At 36.2% G+C, this 12774-nt stretch overlaps 2 protein-coding genes across 2 annotated transcripts; one reads left to right on the forward strand and one right to left on the reverse strand.

Annotated features, from left to right (window-relative positions):
* Positions 1-8620: 8620 nt before the first annotated feature.
* LOC130731975 (peptidyl-tRNA hydrolase, chloroplastic-like) lies at positions 8621-9268 on the reverse strand. The gene has a single exon (XM_057584125.1). It carries the CDS (start codon positions 9266-9268, stop codon positions 8621-8623), a length of 648 nt encoding a protein of 215 aa, XP_057440108.1.
* Positions 9269-10212: 944 nt separating this feature from the next.
* LOC130739707 (uncharacterized serine-rich protein C215.13) lies at positions 10213-11593 on the forward strand. Its single transcript, XM_057592089.1, has one exon. It carries the CDS (start codon positions 10318-10320, stop codon positions 11269-11271), a length of 954 nt encoding a protein of 317 aa, XP_057448072.1. The 5' UTR covers positions 10213-10317; the 3' UTR covers positions 11272-11593.
* Positions 11594-12774: the final 1181 nt, after the last annotated feature.

The following is a 12774-nucleotide window of genomic DNA, read 5'->3' on the forward strand; positions in this document are numbered from 1 at the left end:
ACCTCTGTTTTCCTTGGTTTCTCACCCTTTTTGGAGAATTTCATGATTCCACATGCATGAATTGGCTTGGTTCTTGATTCATTTTCAAGAACATGTGTAATTTAAATGATGTACTTTGCCAATTAACAGTTATTTCTCTCAACTCAGGACAATACAAAAGATGTTCCTTTTGGTCCAATGCAAATCTATGAGTTTACAAGTATAGTTTTCTCCTCTAAAGGTTTGTAGATTTTCTATCATAAGTTATTTTTTAGAAAAATATACCTATAATTGCTTAATAATTCCATAACATGATATTACCATGCACTGTGATGGAACTGGTCAAAATTGATCAAAATAGCAATATGTATATAGTTACAAGCACCTCAAGATTCCAAGCTTCTAGTTCAAATTCAATTGCAAGATATACCTACAATTAGTTTTTGAAAGAATGGCTGGATACTTGCACAAACAAACAAAAAGAGCCGAAAAAAACAAGAAGAAAAAAAAAGAAAAATGGACTCAAAAAAAAGAAAAAATACTGTCGCAACCAGTATTGCGGCGGGACAGTGCTATAAACATTAGAATTCAGAAGAGTCGTCACTAATGTTTTTAAAGTGGGAAAACATTAGAAAACCCATGAATATAGTCTTCGAAACCAAAAACGGGTCCGGGAGTCAATTACGCGTAGGGAAGGTACTAGCACCCTAAGCGTCCATTCACAAATGGTTACCCTAATTAATCATGCAAAATCTCTTAGCTTTCTAAAAATTTGTTTTACCCTATAAGAAAATTATTTTGACTAAAGATTATTTTATATTTTATAAAAAAAGATTATTTACAATATTGGCTTGACGAATGTTGATGCCCGCTCCTACGTATCCCCCAAATGCAGTGGAGTATTCAAAGCCACGTAGTTCTTAATGCTTTTAGATTGGTTTTTGTCTTTTATTTTGAAAAGATTTGATATATTAACATGTTTTAATTTTGTAGAAAAGAGATAATTTTAAGTTGGTAGGTGTATTTTATTATATATTAAAAACCATTAACATGTTTAAAGGATTTGAAATTGACTTAGTCACGGTTTGTATGAAAAAAAGGAAAAAAAACGGAAGTAATAAAGAAAGAGTGAGAATCCAGTAGGTAATTATAATTGATATCTTTTGATTGTGTAAAAAAAACAAAACGATCTTCCCTTTTCAAACAGATATGGCGCTGGGAAAAAAACATGGAACAAGACCAGGGAATAATCGAAAACCACTGGTGTTCTATTATTCACAAAAGGTAAGGAAAAAAATGAAGTGGGATCATAGTTGGCGACAATTTGAATTTGGGATAAAAAAACGTTACCTTCCAATACTTATGCAGTTCATGACAGAGGAGAGAAGAAGAGATAATAATTTTCTTTCAATCACGAACAGAGCCAGGTTAGGACCAACAAATATATTGTTGGGGTTTTGGGCTCCCTTCCTATGTGGAGAAAGGCCCAAATATGTAAGCCCACTTTGTCTTACTTAAACAAGTGGAGAGGGGTCAGCTAGGGTTGAGAGAGAGGTCTAATTTGGCAAGAGAAGCAAAGAGAAAAGTGAGAGAGAAGAGAAGAAAAATGATTTTCGCACAAAGTCTGAGCAGCGTTTTTAGATCTGCCGCCACGCCTTCGTTCACTGTCCGATCGGGCTGAAATTTGGACAGTAGGTTCGTGACTCGTGGTTCTTCAATCTGAACGGTGTGATTGGCAAGATGAGTCCTGTGTTGGGAGAAAACTGCGTCGGACAGTAGCTGCAAAATCTGGTTTTTCTGGTTTTCTTGGTTCTCTATTTCATACTTGTTGCTTTGTTGTTTGGCCAATTATTGTGCACGAATTGTGCTGTGTATTAAGACTCTCTTGTAACCTGATTTGACAATAGTGGAGCTCTATTACTGGCTTGGTCCCGTGGATGTTTTCCTTCTCACATTGAGAAGGTTTTTACCACGTTAAAAATCTTGGTGTCTCTTTATTTGTGATTTTTTTTAGTTGCTGCATTATTTGTTGTTGCTCCTCACAGATTCAGCAAGTTTGGGGAAATTATTATCTGCTGTGCATTGCTTGTTAGAGTTGCTATTGTTATTTGTGTTGAATTTCCCATCATATATTCATGTCGATTTACAAAGAGAAAGCATAGTGCATATTAAACAGACAACTTTGTGAATAACAGGTATTGGTAATAACATGTTATCTACAAAGAAGAGCCAAACCTCTTCAATCACCACCTGATGATCTTGCTTCTGCAAACCCACTCTCACACTCTCACTCTTGTTTAGAGTTGCAGTTCAAAGGTGGAACTACAACCCAAAAAGTGGTCACTCTGATTTTTCACACTCTTTTTCTGCCTCTTTCTCTGAACATGATCTCACCACACAAAACTCTCTCTCTATTTATAGCTGCAGGTTTAGGATTTCTTTCTCACCACTCCTAGAATATTCTTAGGAATCATTCTTCACCCTTCATGGAGAGGAAGAAAAGCTCATCTAGAACAATCTAGTTTATTTTTGGTATTTAATATTTATTTTCGTATTTATTTATTTAATTAATATTATAATTCTGAAATCATTTAAATAATTACTATTAATATAATTTTGAGTGCTATTTTTATATTATATTAATTTTATTAAAAGTAGGACAAAATTAGGTGTTCACAGTTGCCCCTCTTTACTTGTTATTTTTCGTAGTCAATATGAGTAACAATTGTTATCAAATTGCTATGATAAAATAAAAGTAAAGATATGAACTCTAATTTTGTCTCACAACTCCATGGTCAAAGTGACTAAGCGCACATGAGATCGAGAAACACAAACTGAAAAAAATGGCGGAACCACTAAGTTGTCTTCTAAAAAGAAAAGCGAGATAGGTGACCACTACGTGGTCTCTTGAGAAAAAGATACGCGGAACCACTACGTCGTCTTCCGAAAAAGAGAGACAAAGTAAGGAACCACTATGTGGTTTCTTGAGAAAAGAGTTGTGGAACCACTACGTGGTCTTTCGAAAAAGGATAGAGCTGCGGAACCACTACGTGGTCTTCCGAAAAAGAATAGAACTGCGGAACCAGTACGTGGTCTTCCGAAAAAGAAAAAAAAGAAAAGAGAGGTGAAACCACTACGTGGTCTCTGAGCGGGGTACACTACGTGTACCATGGATAGACCTTGGCTCACTACGTGGGCCATTGGACGGGTGCACTACGTGTACCCTTGACTTGATGCGGAACCACTATGTGGTCTTCCGAAAGAAAAGAGATGCGAAACCACTACGTGGTTTTTGAGCGGGTGCACTACGTGCTCCCTGACTGGGTAATGGCCCACTACGTGCGTCTTTGAACAGATGCACTACGTGCGCCTTTGAGCAGATGCACTACGTGCATCCTGATTGGATGCGGAACCACTACGTGGTCTTCCGAAAAAGAGAACAAGCTACGGAACCACTACGTGGTCTTCCGAAAAACGAAAAGAGATGTGAAACCACTACGTGGTCTTTGAGTGGGTCCACTATGTGTACCCTGAAGAGATTTTAGCTCACTACGTGCGTCGTTGAGTAGGTTCACTACGTGTCCCTAATTGGAAGATGGCCCACTACGTGTGCCTTTGGTCACCCACTACCGTCATCTACCTGACCTTTGATTTTTAATTTTTTTTATTTTTTGATTTTTTGATTTTTTTGATTTTTTTATATTTTTTTAATTTTGTTTTGTTTTGTTTTGTTTTGGTTTGTTTTGAACCGGCATCCGACATCCAAGGACCCTAGGAAGAGCTAGAACGCAGCATTTGCCCCTGCTTTCCACTTCCACAAGTCTATATGTCACCTGCTGCTGCTGGACTCTGAATGAAACAACCTTGGTAGTATGTCATTGGTAAGACTCCCTGTGATCTAACCGTCTGTTTTCTTGACTCAGACTTTGCCAAACTTACAAGGCTCACAGAATTTGCCCAAAATGATGCATTTATATGCTAAAACATGCTTTCCTTTAATGCATAGTAATAATGAAATGCAAAATGAATACAAGAGTTATTAGATGAAAAGGAGTTTATTAGTATTCAAAAGGTAAATCTTGTTGGAAAAGGTCAATTTATTCATCAAATGAATGAAAGGTACAAGAGGAAAGATATGTGGGCGATGGTAGAGTACTAAGAAGACACCCCCTTGGATAAGAAGTGCTCGTTTTACTTCGTCTCATTTAGCCTGTCCATCAACCAGCTGTGTTGATCTTCTTGATTGCCCCAAATGACCTTCTCTACAAGCATATCATTTCCCCTGGCCAAGACTTCTACCTTCGCAAGAGCTATCCCAAGATCCAAACCATGCCATTTCTTCTTAGTCTCCTTTTTTTTTTTACCCTAACTTTTGCGTGGGCTGCTCTTTTTGAGTTTTCAGTCCACCGGGTGGCTCTAACTTTTGCCTAGACCATCGTTTGATCTAGCGTGCTTTTCAAACATAATACCTTTTTTACTGCGTATCTACTTGATTGCCCCAGATAACCCTCTCTCCTTTACCCTAGCCAAGGCTTCTACCTTCGCAAGAGCTATCCAAGATCAAAACCTACCCCGTTTTTTTTTTCTTTCAACCCTAACTTTTGCGTGGCTGCTCGTTTTGAGTTTTCAGTCCACCGGGTGACTCTAACTTTTGCCTAGACCATCTTTTGATATAGCGAGCTTTTCAAATACTTTTTTACTACATCAGAATTTATTGGGTGTAGCAGATCTTGGTTATCCATATCACTAAAGATGAGAGCTCCTCTAGAGAAGACTCTTTTGAATACCTATGGACCTTCATAATTTGGGGTCCATTTACCTCGGTGATCCTTTTGACTGGGCAAAATCTTCTTGAGGACTAAATCACCTTCTTGAAACTCCCTAGGACGCACCTTCTTTTCCTTAGGCTCTTTTCATCCTTTTCTGATATAGCTGACCATGACACAAAGCGGCTAACCTTCTACCATCGATGAGATTCAATTGGTCAAGTCGGGTTTGGACCCATTCAGCTTCCTCCAGTTTGGCTTCCATCAACACCCTTAGTGATGAGATCTCAACTTCAATTGGTAAGACTGCCTTCATCCTATACACTAGAGAAAATGGTGTTGCCCCAGTTGAAGTGCGAATGCAAGGCGAAAAGGAGCATGTCGTGCCAATCTCTATATGTTACTACCATTTTCTGCAGTCTTTTTGATGTTCTTATTCGCGGCCTCGACTGCTCCATTAATCTCAAAAGTTCAGGGGGAGGTTCATCCTCATCTTTTGTTTCCTCATCAGCTTGATTGATAGGGCAGTCAAAATAAGGCGATATCACACTAGAACTGTCACCCTCGAGGACATCGCTCTTAGCCCTGCATTGTTGTTAGTTATAAATAAAAGCGAGGGGATAAGAAGAAACGTTGGCAACAAAAGGCTTAAGCAAAGACAAAGAAAAGGGTAAAAGAAGAGGTTGTAGTAGAAGTTCAAAAGGCATTTTATTAATATTATAAATCAAGGGGAAACATGATGATCCAACACAAAATGTTCAACATATCCTAAGTTTTGGGCAAAGCAAAGGACAAGCATTATGCAATTACTTTGGAACAAATTTGTGAACCATAGAAAGTAATCTTAATTTTTCCATTCTAATCCTAACGTATAAATATATACAAATATAAAAGAAATTAATATAGAATTATTCTTTCAAAAAAAAATATAATTATTAATAAATAGAAGTAATTGACAAGATAAAATATTAAAGGTATTTTTATTTCGTTGTTATTTAAATAATTGTGATATTAATTTTAATTTTATGTTATATTATATTTAGTATTATTAATTTTTTAATGTAAACCGAGTCAAGCGATTCAACCAGTGACCCAGTGGTCAGACCAGTAACCCATTGACCCAGTGCCCTGACCGAGTCGATCACCGGGCCGAGTTTAATAACATTGTTGGTAGGTGTATTTTATTATATATTAAAAACCATTAACATGTTTAAAGGATTTGAAATTGACTTAGTCACGGTTTGTATGAAAAAAAGGAAAAAAAAAACGGAAGTAATAAAGAAAAAGTGAGAATCCAGTAGGTAATTATAATTGATATCTTTTGATTGTGTAAAAAAAAACAAAACGATCTTCCCTTTTCAAACAGATATGGTGCTGGGAAAAAAACATGGAACAAGACCAGGGAATAATAGGACACATGGGAGCATATCCTACTTTTTTTTTATAAATACTTTATAGTATTATAATTAAACTTTTCGGTTTAAATTACAAATATACATTACGTCCAAATTTTTTTATTTTTTTTATTTTCTATTCTTAAAATTAAAAAATAAAAACTAAAATGAATATAGAAATTATTTCAGTAAAAGATACATGATATTAATTTTATTCAAATATTTAATTTAAATATTAATATTTAAACTAAAAAAAAAAGTATTTTTGCAACATATATAGTTTAGCACATTTTAGTTTTTTATTTTTTATCTCCCAAACACTCGAACAAAGACAACAAATAACAAGATACTATGATAGCATTTCACACTATTATGAGGATAAGGCATGGTCATGAAGTCATAAGCGTTACAGTTTTTACAATGCAATAAGATGTATCCTACGGCTGAAATTTCAGATGGAGAGGCTGGAGAGGGATAATGGCTGGAGAGGATCCAGATCCGTTCTATTATTCACAAAAGGTAAGGAAAAAAATGAAGTGGGATCATAGTTGGTGACAATTTGAATTTGGGATAAAAAAACGTTACCTTCCAATACTTATGCAGTTCACGATAGAGGAGAGAAGAAGAGATAATAATTTTCTTTCAATCACGAACAGAGCCAGGTTAGGACCAACAAATATATTCATGTCGATTTACAAAGAGAAAGCATAGTGCATATTAAACAGACAACTTTGTCAATAACAGGTATTGGTAATAACATGTTATCTACAAAGAAGAGCCAAACCTCTTCAATCACCACCTGATGATCTTGCTTCTGCAAACCCACTCTCACACTCTCACTCTTGTTTAGAGTTGCATTTCAAAGGTGGAACTACAACCCAAAAAGTGGTCATTCTGTTTTTTCACACTCTCTTTCTGCCTCTTTCTCTGAACATGATCTCACCACACAAAATCCTCTCTCTATTTATAACTGCAGGTTTAGGGTTTCTTTCTCACCACTCCTAGAATATTCTTAGGAATTATTCTTCACCCTTCTTGGAGAGGAAGAAAAGCCCATCTAGAACAATCTAGTTTATTTTTGGTATTTAATATTTATTTTCATATTTATTTATTTAATTAATATTATAATTCCGAAATCATTTAAATAATTACTATTAATATAATTTTGAGTGCTATTTTTATATTAAATTAATTTTCTTAAAAGTAGGACAAAATTAGGTGTTCACAAATACTATCAACTAAAAAATGGGTTGTTTAAATAACCCATAATAAAAATTGGGTTAAATCACCCATGTATAAGTGTATCAATCATATTATAACATGTGTCTTTATTTATCCACCTCATTTAGTTCAACTCCGTTATTTTACATTTTCATAATTCTTATTTTATTAAATAATTTAATTGTAGAATGAACCTACCAATTTAAGTAATAACAAAGGAGTCCTTTTCTAAATTAAAAAAAAAAACAGAAAACCCTAACCCCTATTTTCTTCCATTTCCCTGTACGCTCTTCCTCCTTGGAAGGGCTTCAATGATCTTTCCAATGCTTTTTTTTCCCTATTCCTTGATTTTCATCTCAAGAGTTATAATGCCAGTAATAAAAAGAAACACGTTAAAGATTCATCACTCTTCACTTTTATTCTTAGAAAAAATATTTGTTGATTACTTGATTGCTGCAATGTCTTTACTGTGGTTAGATGGAAGGAATTGGTCAATTAAAAATGAATGAGAAAGTTACTGTGATTATCGTTTGCTTTTTTTTGCATCCAGTCTATGATTATATTGATTACTGCAATTTCTATGGTGTGTGTTAGGGAAAAGTTGGATGTAAAAACAATTTTCATCTAAAAAGATAGCGTACAGTTCTCTTTTAGAAGGAGGTGGTATGTTTTTTTTTTTTTTTTGAAATGAAGGAGTCGTACGTTATTATCTAAATTGATAGGTTTATTTCGCAATTAAATTATTTAATAAAATAAAAATTATGAAAATGTAAAATAAAGGAGTTGAACCAAGTGAGGTGAATAATATAAAAATACATATTATAATCTAATTGGTACACTTGGTCATGGGTGATTTAACCCAATATTTATCATGGGTTATTTACACAACCCCACTAAAAAAAATAGTTAGGATCTCTAAAAATAAAGATTTACAAGAAGGAGCACAAGCCCGTGACAAAAGTCTCAACAAATGGAGGTGATGAAATATAAGATATCTCACGTGAGAGTGTTGGACAAAAGAACAATGGTTCATAAGTGATGATATTGTATATCTAAAAACCTTAAGGCAATTGGAACACAACACCTAACCGTGCTTCTTCCCAACTCCCCCATGTGCTACATATATTTCATCACCATCACCTTGATTCCTTGAACGAGTTTATATATGCATTAAAGTTAATTGTATCTCTTTGCAACAAGATCCTGCAGTTTGTTTGTAGTACTTGCCAAAAGGATTTATCTCTAACCTATTTGCTCCATCTATTTGGCACTATTAACAAGTGTTGCACTTTTATCAAACCCCTCCTGCAAAAGAATCCGCACAGATTCTAATCCATCTTGTAAGGTAAAATCCAACTCTTCCCTTTCCTCTTCAGTGAACGAGCGAAGAACAAACGCTGCTGGATCGATTTTGCCTGGAGGACGGCCGATGCCAATTCTTAAACGAGGAAAACCAATATTCTTCCCTTTAAAGTGATTAATAACACTCTTCATTCCATTGTGACCTCCATGTCCACCCTTTGGTAGAAGGCGCAATTTCGCAAAAGGCAAATCCATGTCGTCAAAGATCACGAGCACTTGATTCACTGGAATCTTGTAATATGAAACTATGGCCCCAACAGATTGACCACTTAAATTGATAAATGTCTGTGGTTTTGCAAGTATGACTGGTACATTACTATCACCTATAACACCTTTTCCAAAAGCGGCTTTGAAAGATGCGTTGTTCTTCATTGATATCCCTTCTGCTTTAGCAATAGTTTCTACCATCTCAAATCCCACATTGTGGCGAGTGCCGGTGTAGTTCTTCCCGGGATTGCTGAGGCCAACGATTAACCATGGTTCCTTCTTCTTGATCTCTACGGTGGTTATGGAAGCTGAAGAATTTTGAGCAGACAAGAGAGACATGATGCAAGGCGAAGAAGAAGACAGATTTGAGAAGAACCACCTTGGCAACTTGATTGGTAACAAACGTAAACCCTAACTCTTACTTCAGTCCCAAATATTTTTGTATGTAGATTCTATTTGGCCTCTATGGATCTTTATTTGTTTTACAAAAGAATCGAATAAAATCAAAATTTAAATTTGAAGTAAATATATGTTATCTTTTATTTTAAACTAAATAAATTATTGAATGATAAATCCTATCTTAATGAGAAAAAAGTCAATTAAACATTTTTTATATAAAAAAATATTGTTGGATCTTTATTTTAGAATTATATAAGATAAATTAAAGAAGAGGTATAATTTTGAGAAAGAAAATAATTATCTTATTTTTTAATCAAATCATTTAGATTGAGTATATTACTTAAATCGTAAGATTAGAATGTAACCAAAAAAAATTTTATAAGATTAATATTATTTCTCCTGTAACTTTTCTTCTTCTCAACCTCTACTATCCCTTTCAAAAAAAAAATTCTACTATCTGGTCAATCAAAATAGAGTACTGCCTTTAACAATTATTTTCGCTAGTTTTTTTACCTTAAAAGAAATTATCTCTGATGTTAGAAGCTAAAAATATTGACGGGCCTGGGTTAAAATTGAACTACAGCCCATAGAGTAACTACATGGATAACCCAAAAAATTGAAGCGTGGCAAACAAACTGACCCCACCTTGACGTCCCAGCGCACTCTCAACTCAAAATGGAAGAAAAAAGAAAAGCACCAAGCCACCAACCAACAGCACCTTCGATGATTCTTCGTACATAACCGTTACACAACGGAACCCATCCCCGGTAACCAAATTCAAAAAAACACACTCACACACACTGAAAAAGCTAAAGAAAAACACCAAAAAGTAAAAGACATTCCCTTACTTTCCCTTCCTTAGAAAACCCCTTTTTCAAATACAACTTACAATGCTATATTAAACTTAACCAATCACCCTTCTTCTTCTTACTCATCCATCAATTCCCAACACACACACACACACACATTTTACCTCATTCCTCAACCAAATGGGTTGCTGCATTAGCAAATGCAGACCCGATCCTAAACACTCCCTACAATTACAACACCAATTCAACCGCCACCAAATTCAAGACAAGCTTGTCATCTCAAGAACCCCACCACCACCTCCAATCACCACTCTTTACCCTTCTTCAAAGCACAAAATCACACCTTCTCCATCCTCCCCCACCTCCTCCTCCACCTCCTCCCTCTCTTCCTTCACTCGCACCACCACCACCTCCAACACCATCTCCTCCTCCGCCTCCTCCATCTCCAGCGCCTCCTCCTCCACCCTCACCTCTTCCAAATTCGACAAATCCTTCTCCAACGAGTTTCTTTGGTCTTGCTACAAGGAGAATCCCCACATCGCTCGCATCAATTCACTCAAGGATGCCTCTCTTTCCTTAACTCCACGTCATCATAGAAACACAATAAACCCTTCATACATAAACCCTTCACCACCTACACCAACCAAACACTACTCTTCACCTCAAAATGGTTCGTTCAATTCCATGCCGCAGAAGAGGATGCGATCAAACTCACCAACCAATCTAACAAGACAGAAGAGTTTACGAAAGGAACCACCAATGGAGCCAATCATTGTTACCCCTTCAGCAACCAACATGATCAACATGCGTACCAGTAGAACAACGTTAGGGTCATCATCACCATCACCGAGCAGAAGATTCATCGGAGACAAATGTGGAAATGCTTTGGGTACCACATCGATTAATATGAGGAAAGATCAGGGTCTTAAATCAACGAGTACGCTGAACAACAATTCACAGCGGTTTCTCCATGCTGGTTTGAGGCACAGAGAGACTTGCAATTTAAGAGTTGGTTCTAAAATTGATGAAACCGTGGTTAAGGATGTGATGTCGAGCAATCATGAAGTGGACGCAACTATGATGGAGGATATTGACAACCCTCTTATCTCCTTGGACTGTTTCATCTTTTTGTAGAAACAAATTAAAGTGTATGTGTCCTTGCTTTGGTGTTCATAGAAACTTTCGAAACTTCTTTTTTTACCCTTTATTTTTTGGTTGATTTTTCTGTTAGATTTTTTGGGGGGGTGGTTGAATATGAGAATTTATTCATTACTCCCATAGAGGTTTGTGAGGTTGATGAAATTCATGTTTATGCCTTTTTAGTTGTAAGATTAAATACGCACACTATTGTGTGTTAAACTTGACTGGTTTTGGATTTGTTTTGTTTGAGTATAATGAGAGAAGTTCTTGTATAATAATGTGAGAATGTTATGTTATATTCAATATTTTTCAATTACATTTTTGCATTGCTAAGAAGGCACGTAAAACTCTTAAGGTTGGCATACAGCTTCTACTCTCAAAGGATATTCAAACACTTGGCATCTCTTATTAATTCTCCTATGAAATTAAATATCTTCATGTCGATTTCTAATAAGTCCTTTGAGTATTTTCCTTTTTTCCTCAAATTTGATAGTGGTATGACATTGAGCACGGTTTGCGGATCAATAAATACCCTGGACATGGGCTTGTCATTGAAGTGCATTGTTACATATATAGGTTTAAGGGTGCTTCACCATCTCCTTCGTAAGTTTCTCAAATGGCACAACCACCTCAGGGGTAGTCACGAGTGACGCCCATTCGACTTCATTCACAAGCATGTCCCTCTCTAAGGTTCCAACTTGTCCTTGTATTGAGACGAACTCATAGGGGGTCAGATCCACAGGTTTTCATCCTTTAAAAAGGCATCTAACTCCTCATATGCTATGGAGAAATCTAGGTTAAGGGCTTCCTCTTCTTCTCTGGCAGACAAGAATGTGCGTACCCTTGGGATTGGCTAATCACCACCCTGTTTAGAAGGCTCAATTGAGGAATTCTCTTTGCAGGTTTGAATGACCGAATTCGTCATGTGTACCAGTATACTTCTAGGGGATGTCACTTCTTCCCTCTCCGTTGTCTTTGTTGAGCCAAGCATGCTTATAATTTGTTTCATTTTCTGCATGGCTCGGTTCCTTTGTCTTCGTCTCTTCTAGGATCAAGATAAAGTCTTAGGCTCGGGTCAAGGATCCTTAATATAGTTATTAATGAACCATTTCCTCTTCTCGACCTTAGTCTTGGGCTTGGTCATTCTTTCAAGAGTGTCATTATCCTTAAGGTAGACCTTCAATAAGGTCCTTTATTCAAAGGAATATTTTCCCTTGATTGGATGTTAAATGAATTTCTCCAACCCAACTAGAATGGTGTCTCAGTTTTTCTCGCTAGCTCTGTGCCCTCTTTGAGGGCACGAGTTGTCAGCCTACAAAATGGTGTTTCCTTAGCCATAGGAAATTCTAGTCGATCAAATATGTTCTTTTTGCTGGGCTCCAGTGCATGAAATTGAGATTCTCCCTTTCTTACCTATTTCTTAGTAGAGGAAGACTTTCCCTCAAAAGCTAGCATGTTCACGACAGCGGTAGGAAAAGGATCAATATCAATCTTAAA

Source organism: Lotus japonicus, chromosome 1 (genome assembly GCF_012489685.1).
Source record: "Lotus japonicus ecotype B-129 chromosome 1, LjGifu_v1.2".
NCBI classification, from domain to species: Eukaryota; Viridiplantae; Streptophyta; class Magnoliopsida; order Fabales; family Fabaceae; genus Lotus; species Lotus japonicus.

Coding starts and splice junctions, on each gene's coding strand:
- LOC130731975 (XM_057584125.1), bottom strand. CDS start 9,268: ATGTCTCTCTTGTCTGCTCAAAATTCTTCAGCTTCCATAACCACCGTA.
- LOC130739707 (XM_057592089.1), top strand. CDS start 10,318: ATGGGTTGCTGCATTAGCAAATGCAGACCCGATCCTAAACACTCCCTA.